At 32.3% G+C, this 19,481-nt stretch overlaps 1 protein-coding gene across 1 annotated transcript in view; it reads left to right on the forward strand.

Annotated features, from left to right (window-relative positions):
* The window catches only part of Sse (extra spindle pole bodies like 1, separase), a 207,686-nt gene that overhangs the window by 160,944 nt on the left and 27,261 nt on the right, over positions 1-19,481 (forward strand). Inside the window, exons 19-20 of the mRNA XM_085815136.1 lie at positions 802-921; positions 19,276-19,428. Coding sequence (XP_085671262.1) covers positions 802-921; positions 19,276-19,428 — 273 coding nt within the window. The remainder of the gene's footprint in view (positions 1-801; positions 922-19,275; positions 19,429-19,481) is intronic.

The following is a 19,481-nucleotide window of genomic DNA, read 5'->3' on the forward strand; positions in this document are numbered from 1 at the left end:
CTTAAAGTGAAATTACAAACATGAAGTCGGTTGTATGGATAATTGCTTTATTCTATTCATTTTTTTGTTTGCTAATAGGTCCTTAATTTTTTCTTTGATGGTCCTTAAAAGTCCTTAATTTTCATGTAAGGAAATGTGTACGAACCCTGAGCACAACATTTGAACGACCTGTGTAATGTCCGCACCTGCATTTTGGTAATGTAATTTTAGTAAAAAAAGTGCAGATGCTATGTGAGCGTATACGGTAACATAAGCATTCATTTTAACATGAGATTTCAAAAGTGATTATTGTGTAATCATGTGCTAGGTTTAGTTAGTTCTTAGTATTCTGCCATTTGTGATGATCGATCAACGATTATTGATCAATGATCAATGATGAGACATCAATGATTCTCACATGTGAACAGTTATGAAAACCTGAAACTTGCTTTCTTTTATCTGCTAATGAACATTCCTTTTTCCAAAATGGTATTTTCACAGTTTGCTTGAACTCTACTTAACACTAAAACAACTACTCCATCAAAATGATAATTTTTTCCTTTGTTGAAATATGTAGACATTCACTGCCAGTAGTTCTAAAGTGACTTATACAAACAAGCACTAGTGATCATCCATTCACATAAATAACCAGTATTAGAAATTACTTAATTATATGCATGCAACTTAAAGGAAGCAATTTTGCCAACTGTGCTATTCATAATCTTTCACTACAGTACTGTATATTTAATAATTATGTTCATGTGATCTTGTTTATATTAGTTCTGTTTCTATTTGAAAATAATATAATTTATTATTTTTTAGTTTAGTTCTAGTCTTTTTCTTGAATTTGAAGCAATATTATTGGAAAACAGGCTTGTTATGAAAAATCAGGATGTAAGAACATGGTGGAAGACCAGATCTTCATTGGATTTTAGACTTAAAGTAAGTATATTGAGTACATTTTTTTTTTCTTTCTTCTCCTTTAGCCACTAGCATTGGAGTGCTAAAGTTATTGAATACTGTTAGTTTGGTTGAGGCTTTAAATACCAGCGAACAGGCTGGCTGTATGGATGTTTTCAGGGATTTTTTCCCTATGTCAGGGATGAGCAAAAACTTTTTCGGTCGCAGGCCAAAAATCGTAAAAAAAAAGTTTGGCGGGCCAAGATAAATTTTTCGAAAATTTAGAAAACAATATACAAGTACTACAATTGAAATCTGTTAATGAGATTGTAGTGGCCCAGTTAGTGCATGAGAAATAATTATTTTTTATTTCATATATTTGTTCATATATTTAATTATTTTATAAAATTAACTTTAATATTTTGTTAATATTCATATTTATATTTCTTTTATGCTGAATGGCAATAAGTAGTTCATATTTATATTTAAATTTCTTTATGCTGAATGGCAACTAGTTCTAGTTCTGATTCATGATTGCTAGGTTTTGGTTTCAAAACGTTGCTCGTAGCGTCGCATTTCGATAGCTGGAAAATAAAATGCAATAACTTAGCTATTTGTTTATAATTCATGCTGTTACTAGTCATAAATTAATTTTAAACATTAGTAGCCAAGGCTACATCGTGGTGACCCTGATTAATTTTCGAAATGTCAACAAATGACTCTTCTGAAACTGCTATGAAAGATACGATGCAGTCACCGGAGCTTCATAAGGTGAGTGTAAAAATACCTCCTTTTTGGACTGATAAACCGGAAATATGGTTTTTTCAAGTTGAAGCTCAGTTCAAAATTAGTAATATCGTTTCAGAAGAAACGAAATTTAATTATTTAGTTTCACAGCTTGAACCTAAGTTCGTCGAAAATATTTGGGACATTGTAACGAACGATAGTGCCACAAAATATTCGGATGCTAAAATTAGGTTATTACATTTATTCAAAGAAAGTGAACATGTTCGGATTAAACATTTGATTACTGGTATCGAACTTGGAGACATGAAACCAAGCCAACTTTTGCAGAAGTTGAGATCAGTTGCTACTACAGATGTGTCTGAAAATCTAATCAAAACTTTATGGCTGGAGAAGCTACCTGACTCCATAAAAAATATATTATTAGTTAGTGATGAAGATGTAACCAAGTTAGCGTCTATGGCAGATAAAATTAGTGATATGAATCAGAAACCAGAAGTATTTAGTGCTAATGCTCCTTCCGTTCCCGCAAATGATTTGTTGCAAAGAATTACCTTTCTTGAACAAAAAATTGATCAAATCACCATTCGCTCAAGACGCAGGGACTCGGATTTACGTAATTCACGTTCACGATCTCGAAGCCGATCTCGTAAACGATATGACCCTACTGGCAAATTTTGTTTTTATCACTTTCGTTTTGGAGCAAAATGCATTCCAGAGAAATGCAAGCCTCCGTGTGCTTGGGTAAAAAACGATTTCAAAAAACAGGAAAACTCGAATCTGCAGTAGGTTCAGCGGCAAACGCTGCTGTAGAAAATATGAAGGATTGTCGCAAATTTCGTTTATTCGTTCGTGACCGAAGATCAAATTTGCACTTTCTTATTGATAGCGGAGCTGACGTAAGCATAATTCCTGCTACTTCACAGAATAAATGTAAAACTGAATATAAACTGTATGCAGCTAATGGCACAGATATTTCCACTTATGGCATAAAAACGCTAACTCTTGATTTGGGATTACGTCGTGATTTTCAGTTTCCATTCATAATTGCTGATGTCACAAAAGGTATTTTAGGAGCTGACTTTCTTCACAAATATAAATTGCTTGTTGATATCAATAAGAAAAAATTAATTGATGGCGTAACACAGCTTTGTGTCCAGTGTGATGTCGCTGCTATTTCCAGTGATTACTCAGTAACCACATTAAATAAATCCATAAAAATTTTCGATTTACTGTCGAAATATCCCGAAATTTCTAAACCTAACCTTTTTCCTATACAAATTAAACATGGTGTTACACATTTTATTACGACTCATGGTCAACCCGTTTATTCAAAGGCATGACAGCTCGATCCAAAACGCTTAGCTATAGCTAAAGAGGAATTTAAATTTATGCTTGACAATGGAATAATTCGTCCATCAAACTCCCAGTGGTCAAGCCCCTTGCACCTTGTTACGAAAAAGGATGGTTCATATCGTCCTTGCAGGGACTACCGACGATTGAATGCTCAGACGATACCTGATCGATACCCAATTTCTCGCATTGAAGATTTTCATCATATTTTAAGAGGTACAAATATTTTTTCTAAAATTGATTTATTCAAAGCTTATTTTCAAATTCCCATTGCAGAAGAAGGCAAATGTAAAACGGCTATCATCACTCCTTTCGGTTTATACGAATTTAATGTAATGAGTTTCGGTTTAAAAAATGCTCCTGCAACGTTCCAAAGATTTATTCATGAAGTCTTTAGAGGATTAGAATTCGTTTTTCCCTATTTAGACGATATACTCATTGCATCCAGTACCCATGAAGAACATGAAAATCACCTTAAATTAGTTTTCGAAAGATTACATACATTTGGGTTAAGAATTAATGTTTCAAAATCTGTCTTTGCTGTTCCCCAAATCGAGTTTCTCGGCTACCTAATTACACCTAAGGGTTCCCGTCCTTTGCCAGAAACAGTTCAAGCTATTACTAACTACAAACGACCAGAAACAATTCATGAACTTAGAACCTTTCTTGGAATACTTAACTTTTATCGTCGTTATATAAAGGATGCAGTGAAGAATCAAGCATTGTTACATGCGTATCTCAAGGGAGGTAAAAAGAGGGACAAACGTAAAATCGAATGGACTGAAGAAGCTGAAAAACAGTTTGAAACGTGCAAGAATGACCTGGTGAACACGGCACTGTTGTCTTTTCCCAATTCTGAATTACCTCTGGCGTTATTTACAGATGCTTCAGATACGGCGATTGACTCAGTGTTGCAACAATATGAAAACTCGTCGTGGAAGCCAATAGCATTTTTTTCTAAAAAATTAAGTGATACTCAGCAAAAATATAGCACCTATGATAGAGAACTATTAAGCATATATCTTTCAGTTAGACACTTTAAGCATTATCTAGAAGGAAGAGTATTTACGATTTATACAGATCACAAGCCCTTAATATTCGCCTTTCGTCAAAAACTTGACAAAGCAACACCTACACAGGCTCGCCAACTTCAATACATCTCCCAGTTTTCGACTGATATCAAATATGTAAAAGGTGAGAATAATATTGTGGCGGATACATTATCTAGAGTTAATGAAATTTCATCGATAGATTATGATAAAATAGCTGATGAACAAACTCAAGATGAAGAACTTAAGAGTTTGCAAACCACTACTTCCTTGAATTTCAAGCAATGTTCTCTACCTTCGGGGAAATATTTGTGGTGTGATACATCAACTAAACATGTTCGGCCGTATATTCCTCAGGCTTTCAGAAAACACGTCTTTCAACAAATTCATGGTTTATCACATCCAGGAATAAAATCGACTATGAAATTAATGACATCAAAATTCATTTGGCCTAACATAAAAAAAGATGTACAGTTGTGGACAAGAACCTGCATTCCTTGCCAAAAAGCTAAAATCAGTCGGCATACCAAAACAAAATTAGGTGAGTTTGAAGTACCACCAGGAAGATTTTCTGTCATCCATATCGATATCATAGGACCACTTCCACCATCTAAAGGGAATATTTATTGTGTTACTTGCATAGATCAATTTTCGAATTGGATGGAAGCAATTCCTTTAGAAAATATTTCCGCTGAGAACGTCGCAAAAGCCTTTTATAGCAACTGGATTGCGCGTTTCGGAACGCCAAGTAAACTCATTAGTGATCGTGGATCCCAATTTAAAAGTGATACATTACGAGCTTTGTCCAAAATCTGTGGCATCAATTTCCAACACACTACCACCCCTCGTGTAATGGCAAAGTTGAGCGCCTTCATCGAACATTAAAAACAGCATTAAAAGCCCACAACAACATATCTTGGACGGACACGTTACCAACAGTACTTTTGGGTTTGCGTACTGCTATTCAAGAAGATACCAATCATTCTATTGCGCAAGTAGTTTATGGCCAGAGTCTCAGACTTCCTGGAGAGTTTTTCAGCGAACCAAGTATCCAGACAGCATCGGAGACTTTTGCTAATAAACTCCAGAAACAGATGGAAGTTGCTGGACCGAGACTAATTCGTAAAAATTCATCTGAACAGATATTTGTCCATAAAGACTTAAAAACTTGTTCTCATATGTTTCAGCGAATAGATCGGGTAAAAAAACCTTTTTGAACCTCCTTATGAAGGACCATTTCCTGTTATTGATCGCAAGGACAAATATTTTACTATTAGCATAAAAGGAAAACATGTTAATGTATCCCTGGATCGCTTGAAACCAGCATATATTTTAGCTGAGGAAAATTCTCAGTTGATACAACCTGACTACCCTAATTGCAGAGACCGGACTCAAATTCGGATGTAAATCAAAAACATTCTCGCACAGGCAGAACTATACATTTACCTGTTAGATTCAAGGACTGACTAAATTATTTTGATAGTGGTTAACACTGCAATACTAGTTACTACCTATTTCTCCATCTTTGTAACGTAACTTAGTTGCTGGTGGGGGAGTAGTGTAGTGGCCCAGTTAGTGCATGAGAAATAATTATTTTTTATTTCATATATTTGTTCATATATTTAATTATTTTATAAAATTAACTTTAATATTTTGTTAATATCCATATTTATATTTCTTTTATGCTGAATGGCAATAAGTAGTTCATATTTATATTTAAATTTATGCTGAATGGCAGCTAGTTCTAGTTCTGATTCATGATTGCTAGGTTTTGGTTTCAAAACGTTGCTCGTAGCGTCGCATTTCGATAGCTGGAAAATAAAATGCAATAACTTAGCTATTTGTTTATAATTCATGCTGTTACTAGTCATAAATTAATTTTAAACATTAGTAGCCTAGGCTACAAGATCAATGAAATTGCAATTTTATTTTTAAAAGTTCCTTACATTGAGGTTCGAAACGAGATGTACAGATTCTAGGGAACGAGGCTAAATACTCATCTGTCAGTCTACGTTTGCTATAATTCTTTCTAAGGTTCATAGTTAAAAACACTTATTCACATGTATAAGATAAGGCAAACATAGCACTGATTTTCTGGGGGTGAGATATTAAATTTCGGAAACTTACTTTCAAACTTTGGCATATTTAGAAACAACTGTTTGAGATGATTGTTATATGGCAACTCAATTGATTCAAGCTGCAAATCTGGCCTCACTGCTTCATAATTTATGGTGAAAGGCATGGTAAAAATATCCAATGCTGTTTGAATGGAACTGAAATCTTAAAATCGGCACTCGAACTCAAAATAAAGATTTTTCAAGCTATCTTCATTATTCTTAAGCTTCTCTTCATTTGCTAAGGGTATTGAATTTAACCTCGAAAAATGAGACAAGTCATTCTTAGCAGAGTTCTTCATTTTGAACTCTGCAGAACACTGTTTCTTATGGAAGAGCGATACGTTTTTCAGCTGCCAAACTTGCTCGAAAGCACATCCTGCACTAATCCACCTTACTTTCGTGTAAAACAGTACATCAGAGTATTCGGGTCGCATGGACCGAAGAAAATCTCGAAATTGCCTGTGAGTAAGTCCCCGAGATCGAATAATATTTACAAGCTTCACGACTGCATCCAACATGGGTTTAATATTCAATGCAGATTTACACAGAGCATCTTCATGTATGAAATGTAGAAAACAACATTGTTCCCGGAATAGTTTTGATTAAAGAGTCCAAGAAATCCAGATGTTTTTCCTGTCATATTTGGTGCTCCATCGGTTGTAATATTGCATATATTTGTTATAGGCACTTTCAAAGTTTAAAGCTCTTCCTGAAATTCACGAAAATATCACATCCTATTGTAGTTCCCTTTAAAGAATGCATGTACGTCAGTTACTCGATAATTTCAAAGTTCATATCAACTCTTATAAATAATACTAATTGAGCAGTATCATTTATATCAGTGTTTTCATGCATAGCTATGGAGCAAAATTTAAAGTGGCCAGTCTTTGACTGTTTTTGTGATGCAAAATTTTTATTGATGTCTTTAATTCTAGAGGTCACGGTTTTTCGAGATAAGCTTACAATCTCAAAATTATTTTTGTCTTAACATAAAACATCACATACTTGGAGCATCCATTGTTTAATGAACTCCCCGTCACTAAGAGCTTTATTATTTTTAGCAATATATTATTCTATAATGTAACTTGCATATGTAGCTGCATCTTGGATACTGTTTACCTTCTTGAAAAAGTTTTGCCGGCCTAATAATTTTTTACAAACACTTTCTGCGTTGTGTTTTCTTTCATATTCCGACATTGCTTCATAATTGGAATTCTTATGCTTAAATGTGAAATGATGGGAAATTTTATATTCTTTGAAGACTGCTACAGCTTCATTGCAGATGAGACACACTGGTTTATCTTATACAATTGTAAAAAAATATTTCCAGGTCTATTCATCATTAAAAACACGGCACTCTGAATCAACTTTACGTTTTTACTCACCATTTTGGAGTTGAAATATTTTACGAATAACCCATACAAACACTAGCTACGATACGCTTTTAATAATTCCACCGCTATTTAAATTGATGCCATACATCTACAATCTTTCCATATGCAGCAAATAATCTTTGAAAAGTGTCAAAAGAAAAAGATGCTCGCTATATCTTAAAAATGTGCAATCTGCCACATGTGAGGTCTAATTCACCTATATTGGATTTCCTTAAGTCTGCTCCCTGAGAAAAAGATAATGCTTGTAGGTGCCAATCTACAGCTATAACTGACAAAGAACTTCCACTTTTAATATGTTACCGATTGAAAGCTATCTGTGCTTGCTATTTCCGGCGATTTATGTTTTGTAGAACAAAAATAGAGAAAGTAAAAGAATCATCAGTTCTTTGCAAAAAAAGGAAGAAAAAAGTAATATTTAAACAAAGTAGAAAAGGAGATGTTTATATAATATATAAATATATATTTCTTTTAATTTTTATCGGACTGGCAAATTAAAATTCTATTCGCGGACCGGATAGAACCTTCCGGCGGGCCGTAGTTTGCTCATCCCTGCCTTATGTAATGCGCATATGAGTCATCTTCATTTAGAAAGTACTCTATGAAGGCATCCCTTCCTTTTAGCTGATACCTTTTTTTTTTCCTTTCCCCAGTAGCTTGCTTTGCGTGATTTTGAACAATGTATTTTAACAAATTACTTGACTGTATGGTTATTGTGTATTTAATGTATTTGTGCATACAAGTTAAATTAATATTGCCCCAAAAGATATAACTCAATTAAAAGTTTAATTGAATATAAAATTGAAAAAAAAAACTTTAAATGATACTCTGAATTATTGCTAGATTTCTCTAAATTATTATTTTGCATTTAGAGAATTAAAAAATTATTTTAATCTAAATTTAATTTTGTGTTAAGTAAATTTACATGTATTTTTGGAAGTTGATAATAAGAAATAAATTACCTTTAATTTCAAAGGACTAAAGAATTAAAAGCAATTTTTTTAATACTAGATATGAGTATGCAGTTTTTTTTTTTTAAAACATAATGGTTTAGTCTCATTTTTCTTTCTAAAAAGGAAATTTTAAATATAATGAAAATGTCTTTAAATATTCTTAGCTGTCATGGAATTCCTGTACCAAAACTCTTAAAATTATACTTCTATTACATAGTGCTATTAACTCCACAATAGCACTTCAGTTATGCAGTACAATTAACTAAACTAATTTGATAGTCTAAAAGTAATTATCAATGCTATGTTGCTTAGGAATTTTTTTTTTTTTTTTTGATAGCCCTGCATTCTATAAAAAGAACCAGCAATTCATTTTACACGCAGATAGAACTTCATTTCATTTTTATTTTACTAAATAGTCTGACGCATGTGCAGTATTTAGTGATGCTCAAATATGGAGTATGTGATAATAATATTTTTCTAAACAAAGCTGAAAAATAATACTTAAAAATAAAAATGTAAATAAACTTATCTTTTTAAGCTAATATAAATTTTATAATTTCGTCAGAGAAATCTAAAACATTTTGTTCCTTCTTTGCAAAAGTAGAACAATATGCACTTTTAACTAATTTTCTTTCAACTACATTCCCTTGATTCCTACTTCCAGAAACCTGAATTATAAATAGGCTTACTAGGCATCCTGCTTTGATTAGGACTATTTCAGTTTAATGATATATTTCCTGTGTTATGGCCGATTTGTCATTCTGTCCCGGAAATTTGGTAAAATTTTAAAAATGTCGAATATGCAAAAAATAAAAATAGTACAGCTTCAGGTAAAACATTGATTTCGCAATTAAAATATCCCCTCTTTTACACTTATTGTTGTCAATCTAAATGTTTTTCCCCAAAATTATAGCATGGGACGTAATGAATTTAGATGTTTTATTTTTTTTCAACCAGATATTTTTTAACAGAATTTATATTAGCATATATAGCCTGTGAAATCCAGATAATTTTATTTCATTTTTTATACATTTTGTTTCAGTTAGATCTGGTTACACTGAAACTTGCATTGGCCATGCCATTGTCATTCATGTCCTATCTTTGTTTAGATTGTGAGTCAGCATTTGCAATTATTTTTTATTGCACATTAAATTAATCCTTAAAATGCCAAAAGGAAACTTTGTGTTTTCTGATGAATTAAGAAATGATTATCTGTTTTTGAAAAAAGTTGTGATTGTGCACAAAGTATATTTTCAGCATGGCAGGCATATCAGCACCAGTCGAAAGAATATTCTCAATAATGAATGTCATACAATCTGAAGAAAGAGAGAACGATGCTAAATCAACTATAAAGCTTTCATAAAGCTGCAAAATTAACAGTGAATGAAACTGCAGTAAATTTTTGATGTTGTTAAAAATAAACAATTTTTAAAGAAAGTTCACATTAGTAATAAATACTGATAACTTCTTAATAAAAGGGTTTGTTCAGTTGAGTTATTAAAAATTTTTTTGAACTCGTTATTGTTTTTTGTTAACAACTTTTTTATTTAGCCTTTTCAATCATAGCTATTTATCCTATCAGGTTTTATTTCCTGTTGTATTTCCTCAATGCTGTCCTGGTTTGGGCAAAAAATATTTTGATAAGTGTAGTTATAGGTGAATATCTAGAGGAGCATTTGTTGCGAAATCATAATTGCTTATGCTGCTCCCTATAACCTTTTAACATAGTAATATTTTGAAGTAAAAGTAAAATTTCAATCATTTAGAATAAGTGGGATACAACACATCTGGATAAGGGAAGAATTTTTTTTCTTAGACCAAATACATGTTTTCTGCAAAAAAGCAAATTATGTATTTTAATTTTCTTCCATCACACTAACAGTGACTTCCTTTTCAGCTGCATATTAACTTAATGAAAATGATACATTTTATACCTAAAAGAAAAGTCACACTTTCCTGAAGAAAAAAAAAATATGCAGTTATAACCTCTCATTTCCCAAAAAAAAAAAAAAAACTGCAACAGACATCAATTTAAAAGTGACTGTAGTTACACTGAGTAACAATTGAGATGTAATGATGACTCTACTCTATATTTTGGAGAACGATCCTTTTAAGACATTCAAAGTGATCTGAACACATGACTTCCTAACTCGGCATGTAGAATTTCGAATAGGCCATAAAGTAAGTTGACATAAAGAACAGCCCTAATGGGATGCAGGGAACTGACATTTGAATGTCATTCTTTAACCATGGAAACCAGTTGAGGAAAAAAACCATGTCTATGCAATGCATATACTGATGCAGGAAAGGGCCCATAATGAGGGAGATGCACCCACTTTCATTTCCTTTTTGTTACATTTGAGAATCAATTCATATCTGAGGCTCTCTGTCTGAGCAACCTTCAAAGAAAAGTTGATTTCTCCACCCAAATTGAATAATTACAGCTTAAAACAAAATTTAAATTCCTTTACAGCCAATTACCTGATTTTCTAAACCCCTGAAACCAGCCAGATCAGTAACCTTAAAAATGACTGATAATCCCCACAATACAAAAAACATCTCCATGAGATGTTAAAGAAAAGACAAAGTGGTTGGACTTCCATTGGAACATCTAAAATATTTTTATTAATGCACACACAAATCATAATAAATAATTTTTAACATATTAAACTATTGGCAGAATAATCTGGAAACAATGCCTCAATTACACCTTCTCCCCTGGTCCGCACCAATTCAAGTGTCGTTTTGTGAAGTTTTTCACTGGTACCTCTGCCCAGGGTCTAGAGTTGGCAAAGTTTGCCTCTCTCTTGGCGCTTTTTGTTTTTAAATATATATATAATTTTGCACACTGCCTATTATAAACATACCTGTCAACTCTGCCAGTTTTAATGGAAGACTCCTAATTTTTCTACATATCTTTTGATAGGTTGCATATCTCCTGGTTTTTGTATACTATTGTGTTTCTCATCAATAAAATTTGCACATCTGTAAGCTTCATTATTGAATTAATGAAGCTTAAATTGTGCAAATTTCATTCCTAGTGATCTTCAGTATAATTTTTTTATTAAATTTTATTTAGTGAGAATTTTGCTAATCTATTATAGATATTTATAAAATTTAATATGAGGATTCAACCCATGTTTTATCAATAAATATTTGTATTTAATTATGTTTTACATCAATAGGTAGAATCATTAGGTCCATTTCAAAACAGGAAACATGAAAAACATGCATTGCTTTCACTGGCACTGGAAATCAGGGCCTCCCTATTGCTATCGCCCCGTGCTTTCAGTTATACCACAGCCTTGTTGAGATACGAAATCCAGACCTCCTGACTGCTATCGAATATGCCTCCAATTACACCATGAAGGCACGTGGTTAGGAGAAAGTATTTCACAAATAAAACAATATGCTACATTACTGAGTTTATCCACACAATAGTAAGCACAATAATTATTAATTTTATTTATACCATTTTTAAAAGTACTTTGATAAATTACAGCTTTCCTTGTCTACTTGGTATTTTCTCAGCATAAAAGTATAAGAAAATTACAAAATGAAATTAGCAAAAGAGGATAAAATTTAGATTATATAATTAAATATCAGTATAATATTTTATGTGAGAATCTTTATTAATAACTAAATAAATTGAATTATGTTGTAAAACAAATTAAATAAAATTTTGAGTTTATTTAAAAAACTCCACACAGTGCCCTCGCATAATGGGAAAACCTCCCAGTTTTTCATATTTTGAGGTTCGCAGCTATCTATAAAGGAAAACACACTTGTCATGGAGGGAAAATTGAATCTCCCTGCAATGCAATCCTCATCATATCCGTTTTTAGAAAGGACACACATTTTATAGCTTGGTAATAATTCTCAGAGTAAACAAAGAGAGGAAGTCTTATACACAAGGTAAAACTGCTTTGCAGTGACTGTGTGTTTTATAGTCTGCATACTTATCAAATGCTATATGATGGACTATTAGTAAATTAAATGAGATGAGCGTATACAGTATGAAGTCCGAAATTGGGATTTCGGAGATTCTGGATTTGAGTTTTTTTCTGGATATTAGATCTTGAGTTTAAATCTAGTAAGATAGCATGTAGCAATTGAAAAAATTAAAAGTATAAAATCATGATTTATAAAATAAGGAAGCATTTATAATCTAAAGGGTGTCAAAATTAAAAAAGAGGGGAGGCTTAACATTTATTTGTTTACTTTACTAAACATTTCTTTCAATGTAAGTTGTCTAATCTTCATTTTTGTGCTAATACTTTAATTCTATAGACAGGCATAATTTCTTGTTCAATTACAAAGTTCCATCTTGTTCAAGTCCTGTAACTGCAAGTGTCAAGAATTCCAACTAATCAATAGAATTTTTTTTTCATTTTCAGTAACCTCTCTGTCATTTTTTTCTCTATCATTGGTGGTATTTTCTGTATCTAGAACCATACTACAGATTTCGCAGTCTGTTGATTGATGATTGGGGCATTGTCATCGCAATGAAAAACTTCTGTTATATCTTCATTTATTAATTACTGTTTCTCCACATTGCTTTACAAATTCTCTTAACTGGAAAGTTTCACCTTTGGTTTGAGACATCCAAAAATCTTCATATTCGTGGCTATCATCTTCATCATCCTCACCATGAAATATGGTAGCTGGCCAGAAATTGTGCCAAGCATTTTTTAAAGTATCTGGAAACGCATCCTTCCGCGATCTCGGCATGCTCCATACAGCAGATTTTATGCTAAAATATTTCAAAAATTCTTAAACACTCTTTCCATTATTCAAGAAATTTAACATGGCTTTTAAAAATGCTGCTTTATATTTCAGCCTGCACACTAGTACGATATCCATTGGCTAAATGATGGACGTACAATTTGGAGGAAGAATAATAATGAGTACATTATCTTTCACTAAAACTTTAAGAATGAGCCAAATAATTGTCTACAATCAGGAAAATTTTTGCTTTTTTCGTCGGCGGGTAAACAAACTGAATTCAAATGTCGTCGAGCCTTAGGTATGAAATGATTTTCAAACCAATCATTCATTAACGCTTTTGTTATCCATGCTCTTTTATTTTCATGATACCTAACGGAGAAATTCTTTAGTCCTTTAAATGCTCGAGCTCTTGTATTTTTTACGGTTAGAAAAAGTTTACACTTGTGCGTTCCTGCAGCATTTGCGCATGCTAAAATTGTTAGTTTTGCTTTGGAATCTTTGACACCAGTTGGAGCCTTTTCTGTAGAGGTTGCCAAGGTATTTCGGGGCACATATTGCCTGAGAAGACCAGTTTTACCAGTGCTGTAAATTTGTTCTGGAGATAATTTTCACTATTAATGAGTTCAATAAATTCATCTGCAAATAGTTCAGCAGCTTCAGGTGAGAGCTGAAACTTTTTCACCTGAAATTTTTAATTGCCTTATACCATGATGATTTTTAAATTTTATTAACGAATCTGTCGAATATATGCACTCAGTTTTTAAGTACATTTCTTCATCAAATATTTTGGCTTGAGCCATTTGCACTGCATCCGTCAATGGCATGCTCTTGTCGCGATGCTGCCTGACTGATTCAGTCATCACGTTGGTCATAATTATCACTTCTAGCATAACGAATAATTTTTCTGTTATTCATTGCAAGGCAGATTTCAGAATCGCAAAAAATTCCTTTTTCTGTTTTCTTATGGCATATACAGTTGACTTTCCATTGCGTACTCCTTGCATAAATTTGAAACGGATAAACCTTTATCCATTTTTTGTAGCAATTACACTTTTTGATCAAAATGTGCCTTCGCTTTGTTAATCCTTTTACAGCTTCAGAATTAGAAACTCTTTTTGCCATAATTGACAGTTCAAACTTTAATTTTCAGAAAAATGCTGTAATAATAGCAGCCTGCAAAAAATAATAAGTTGGATCAAATCAGAAGGTTAAGGGATAGGGCAATCTGCCATATTAACTGAAATTACTTGGAATCATTACTGAAATTACTTGGATTAAACTTATACATTACGTATAAGTTTAATCTAGCATAATAACGTCTGCTATACATTATTGCCTATGTATCATGAGATTGCCAACAAAAGACAAGTTCTTCTGCTAAATTTTGTTTTTCTTCTATCATGCACAGAAGCAGTTAAGCCTGAATTGTATTAATTTAGTTATTTATATTATTTATGTCTATTTTTCACATCATTATCTGAGTCCTGAATAAATAAATTTGCATATATACGTAAGGCTTATCAAGAGCCACTGCTAGATAGCTTACTGCCTGATGCAGTCTCTGGGTGTCCTAAATTCTGCTTCCATGCACCTCCCTAAGTTTTAAATTTTGGGTCCCAGTACTTTCCCTAAATTCTAAAAATTTTGTCATTCCTTAATTTTTCTGCTCAGTGCTTCCCAAATTTTGTCTTTCCTAAATTCTGCCTCCCAGTGCGGCCATATGAGCTCTGGCGCCAATTCTGTGGGTGTATGTGAATAAATGTATGTGAATAACAAATGTATGTGAATAACAATCAGTTGTTCTTAATTCAAATATCACTAAATGTCTATGAGTATCAATAACAAAATCTGTTTTTAGCATATGGAAAGAAATTTTTGTTAAAGTTTTTTCGTCAACATTTCTTAGTGCACTTAACTTAAATCTGTAATGATCGCCAAGCGTAATGTCAACATAAAAGGTTACCATACTTTTTCTATTCGATTACTAATATTAAAAAAAAAAAAAAAAAAAATCTTTAGGCATCACTGCAGGAGTCATTACTCAGGTTAACATGTGTTGATAAACACAAATATAATACGAAAGCAAAATATAATAATGATTCACCAGGTTGGTATCAGGGATATAAAATAGTAGTGTAAAGTAGACGATGTTTCTATGTAGAATGTTTCGGTTTGAGAAGTATGCCAAGCAGATACGCAGCTACGGGGCCAAATTATTTATGACACAAATTTATAGTAAAATGATTGTTTCTTGAATAACAAGGTATTTTATTTTGTGCCAAAATGAAATTAAGAATCTGAACTCTCTGCATGTTTTACTATGGGGGAAAAAATACGATGTGCACGTGTAAAGCATACAATAACAAAAAATTTATAATTAAAAATGTGATTCGCCGTTTCTAGTGAATCAGTGCAAAATGCCAGAACGAAATTAATAGCCCTTCTGAGCAAATTTCCCCTTTGGTCTAAAAAGGTTGTTGGTGGCTTTGAAGTTCGGATTTTAGATTATTCCGGATATTGCACGTCTGAATCTTGAACTTTGTACTGTATCACATATTCATTCATTTCCCAATGTTAATTGAAAAAAAAAATTATTGTCATGTTATAAATTGTATATATAATTCATCTAAAATGAATCCAATAGCTTCTAAAACATAGATACTTTTTTTTCTTAAAAGAAATATTAAATACTGTATTTGTTGATGCACTTTCTCTCTTAGCTTAATCATGAGGCTCTGAAAATTTGTTAAATATTAACGCAATTTTCCTCTTCCTTGAGGCATTCTGAAAGCAAGCAGCTTAAATTTTAGGAGGGATGCATTCAGTTAGGAATTATTTTATTTTACTAGTTGATTTGCCGATGGGTTTTGTGTTAATAGGCTCCAACTGATGAAGTAATAGTAGTGAACAGCATCAAGAAAATAGGGATATCTAATGCTCATGATGGTACTGGAGATCACTGCATATGGGAAGACGATTGAGTGGTGACAAAAACGCTGGCAATGGTAGTCATGGCAATGACGCAATCTTTAGCGGGTGGCACAAAGAGCAGTTTCAATGGCATTAAGTGATTTGAGTCTTAAAAAGTAGTAATGAACAACGGTGGGTGTGGGTGAGATTCGAAATACGAGGAAATAGATATAAAGATGTCCTATTAGGTATTGTAATGTTAATATTACTATGCATTCTTATTGGAATCTAGGTTTCTTTTAAATAAATAATACTGTGAAAATTACTGGTAGTTTGATCCATGAATACTTTCACATCCTTTGAAAATTAAATTATCCACATAATTTTACTTTTTTTTATTTTTATAGGATAAAAATAGTTAAAAAAAAAGACAAAAATATGCAAGTAAATACAGTGCATAAATAAAATAACAGCAAACCTAATTTTAAATAGACTTAAATAAGAATTAACAGTGGAGCTTTAAGGCATAAGAAAATTGCTTTGTGCTATTTACTTGGCAATAACTGACTGCCGCAGTATGTTTTTAATTAAAATTATAACTGGAAAGCATAGGAGAGAACTTTAATTTCTTGGTTTTCGATCTGAGCATGCATTAATATTTATTTTCTTGTTTATTTAGCATTTACAGGGAAAATACTTTTGTAAACTTTGGAAAATTTATTGGAAAAAATAGCAGAATTTATAATTTTTCTTAATGCTGATTGGGAGTTAGACAAAACTTTCCAAGAAATAGCCAAAATGAGCTTGCACGTTTGCCTCAACTGAATTTTTTATTTATTATAACAAAAATGGCTTTTCGTGCTAGTCAAATATTGTTTTCCTTTATGTGGTTAATCTTGATGGTTGTGTAAAAGAAAACCCATCAACACATGAAATCTCAGTATTCCAAATGTAAAAAAATAAAAAGTTTAGTTTAAAAGGCACCTATACTGCAAAATTTTTAAATTAAAAACTTTTGCTTTAAATTGACCTTGATAACTGGTTGGCATAACTTAAAGCTACGTTCAGGGTTTTTTTTTTTTTTTTTTTTTTTTTATAGAGTGTAATAGCTATGATATTTTTAAGGTTTAAAGTAAATCCAATAGGCTTCTGTATGAAAAAAAGAAAAAAAAAAAAAAAAAGAGAGAGAGAGAGAGAGAAAGAAAAAAAAAGGGGGGGGAATAAGGTGATGACATTGTGGGACTGAACATACTGTATTACTAAGAAGTTGTCAGTGTTTATGACAGCTTTTTGTTATGGCTAGTCTAAACTGTCAAAGAACTTCAAAATCAAATTATATGACCAATTTAAAGCTGAGATTGTGAATAGCAACTTGAAATTCAAAAGTTGTTTCTTAAGTTGCTAGTAAAAATTCTCTGTCTCTTAAATTAACCACCTTTAAATTATGGTTAATGTATTTTAGGAAGTTCCTATAGGTGCTTTTAAGCTTTATGTTTTGTAGATTTCAGGGGATTTGTAATGTCCAAAAGCTCACCATGAGTTATTGAAAACTCTAAAAAGCAAAAACCAACCATCTCCTTTATTTTTCAGTATGATAACAAACCTTTTTAAAAAATGGATAATCCTTTTTTAATTCATTGTTAAACACACAGTACCAGTTTGTTATTTTTTAAACTAAACTGATTTAATCTGCAGTAAATGAGCACAAATCCTGACTAGCAGTTTGAACTCAATTATGATAGAACATGCACAACAATGATGTGGCCAGTGTAAATTCTAATGTTGGTCAACTCTAACTGAAACAATATATGTGAAAAAATGAAATAAAAATATATGGATCTCAAAGGCTACATGCTGTTATAAAGTCCGTGAAAAATATCTTAATGAGAAAATAAAATATTTAAATTCATTAGGCCATTTGATTTAATTTAGGAAGGTACATAGACAAATTAAAAATACTTAGATACAAAAATATTTCGATTGGCAATTGATGAGTGTAACAGAGGGGATATTTTGTCTAATAAATCACTGTTATAATCGAGCTGCACTATTCTTACTTCTTGAATGTTTTTATTTCTTACTTTCTGTTCATATATGAACAGAAAGTAAGAAATTTAGAACTTATTTTAGACAAAGACCCAAAAAAGTGAATTTCAGTACCAATAAATTTTTCAAAATGTGGTATTAAGTTTCATTTTTGGGGGGGTCTTTGTGTAAAATAGGTTCTGAATTTATTAATTTTTGTCTTTACTGATCAATTTTCAGCAGCATATTATGCATTAATAATTATGTTTTTAAATAAAAAATTTATGATACTATATATATGTACAGTGGAACCTCGAGATATCAGTTTAATTTGTTCTAGCATTGAGCTCGTACAGCGAATTTCTTGTATCTAGAAACAAACTTTGCCATTGAATATAAATCCAGTCAATCCATTCCGCAGCCCAAAACATCTCTTTGCCATCTCCTCTTCAGTCAACGTACCTGGTGTTTTTTTGAGAAGGTCCTCAGTTCTTAACGCAAATCATAGCTTCTGACACCAAATCGCCTTGTAACTGCTTCTTGTTAATCCACACCAACAGCAGCTTCTCAACATCTTCTAGGAGTTTTGGACAGTGCTTGGAAATAACAGTAACTCCTTTGACCACATCAAGTTTCTTAATTTCTTTCTTCTTCTTCAGAATAGTGCAGATTGTTTATGTCGTATGGCCATAAGTCTTCTCCAGTTCCGTCACTCTTGCACCATGCTTAGGTTTATCTATGATTTCTTTCTTAATTTCAATGGCCATGGCTTCCTTCTTTTTCTTTGCAGTACTATCTGAGGCAACAATCTCCTTGGAAGGCATCATGAAATAATTATTTTCACGTTGAATGTTAAAAACAATTAAATAACAAGTGCATGAACATGTAGGTCAAAGAACACTGAATGATCTAACGAGGGGGTTCCTCGAGTCGAGCCTGATCGAGAAATGCACCACGCATACCAACAGCCTGTCTCGTTGAGTCAGTGCTCATATGCAGAGATGAATTTTTCGCTCATACTTTCCTCTTATCTCGAATTTCCCTTATATAGAGCTTATCGTATCTTGAGATTCCACTATATGCATGTTTTATGTAAATATATGCAGTTTTAAAATTTTTATTTTAGACTTTAGTTGAAAGCATGGAAAATACATGGCTAGGTTGTTGGAAAGGGCTTTGCCTTGGTAAGTCTGTAAGTGATGAAAGAACCAAACTGCTACTGACAAAAATGGATTCCATTTCTGAAATAGCTGAAACAGCTAACACAGATCTGTTACAGGTATGTTGCAAAAAGTAAATTTAGGTGTTTACATTGCTATAAGGCTACTAGTG

Source organism: Stegodyphus dumicola, chromosome 4 (genome assembly GCF_044657685.1).
Source record: "Stegodyphus dumicola isolate Sdum_Otavi_A_Nest chromosome 4, ASM4465768v1".
Lineage (NCBI taxonomy): Eukaryota > Metazoa > Arthropoda > Arachnida > Araneae > Eresidae > Stegodyphus > Stegodyphus dumicola.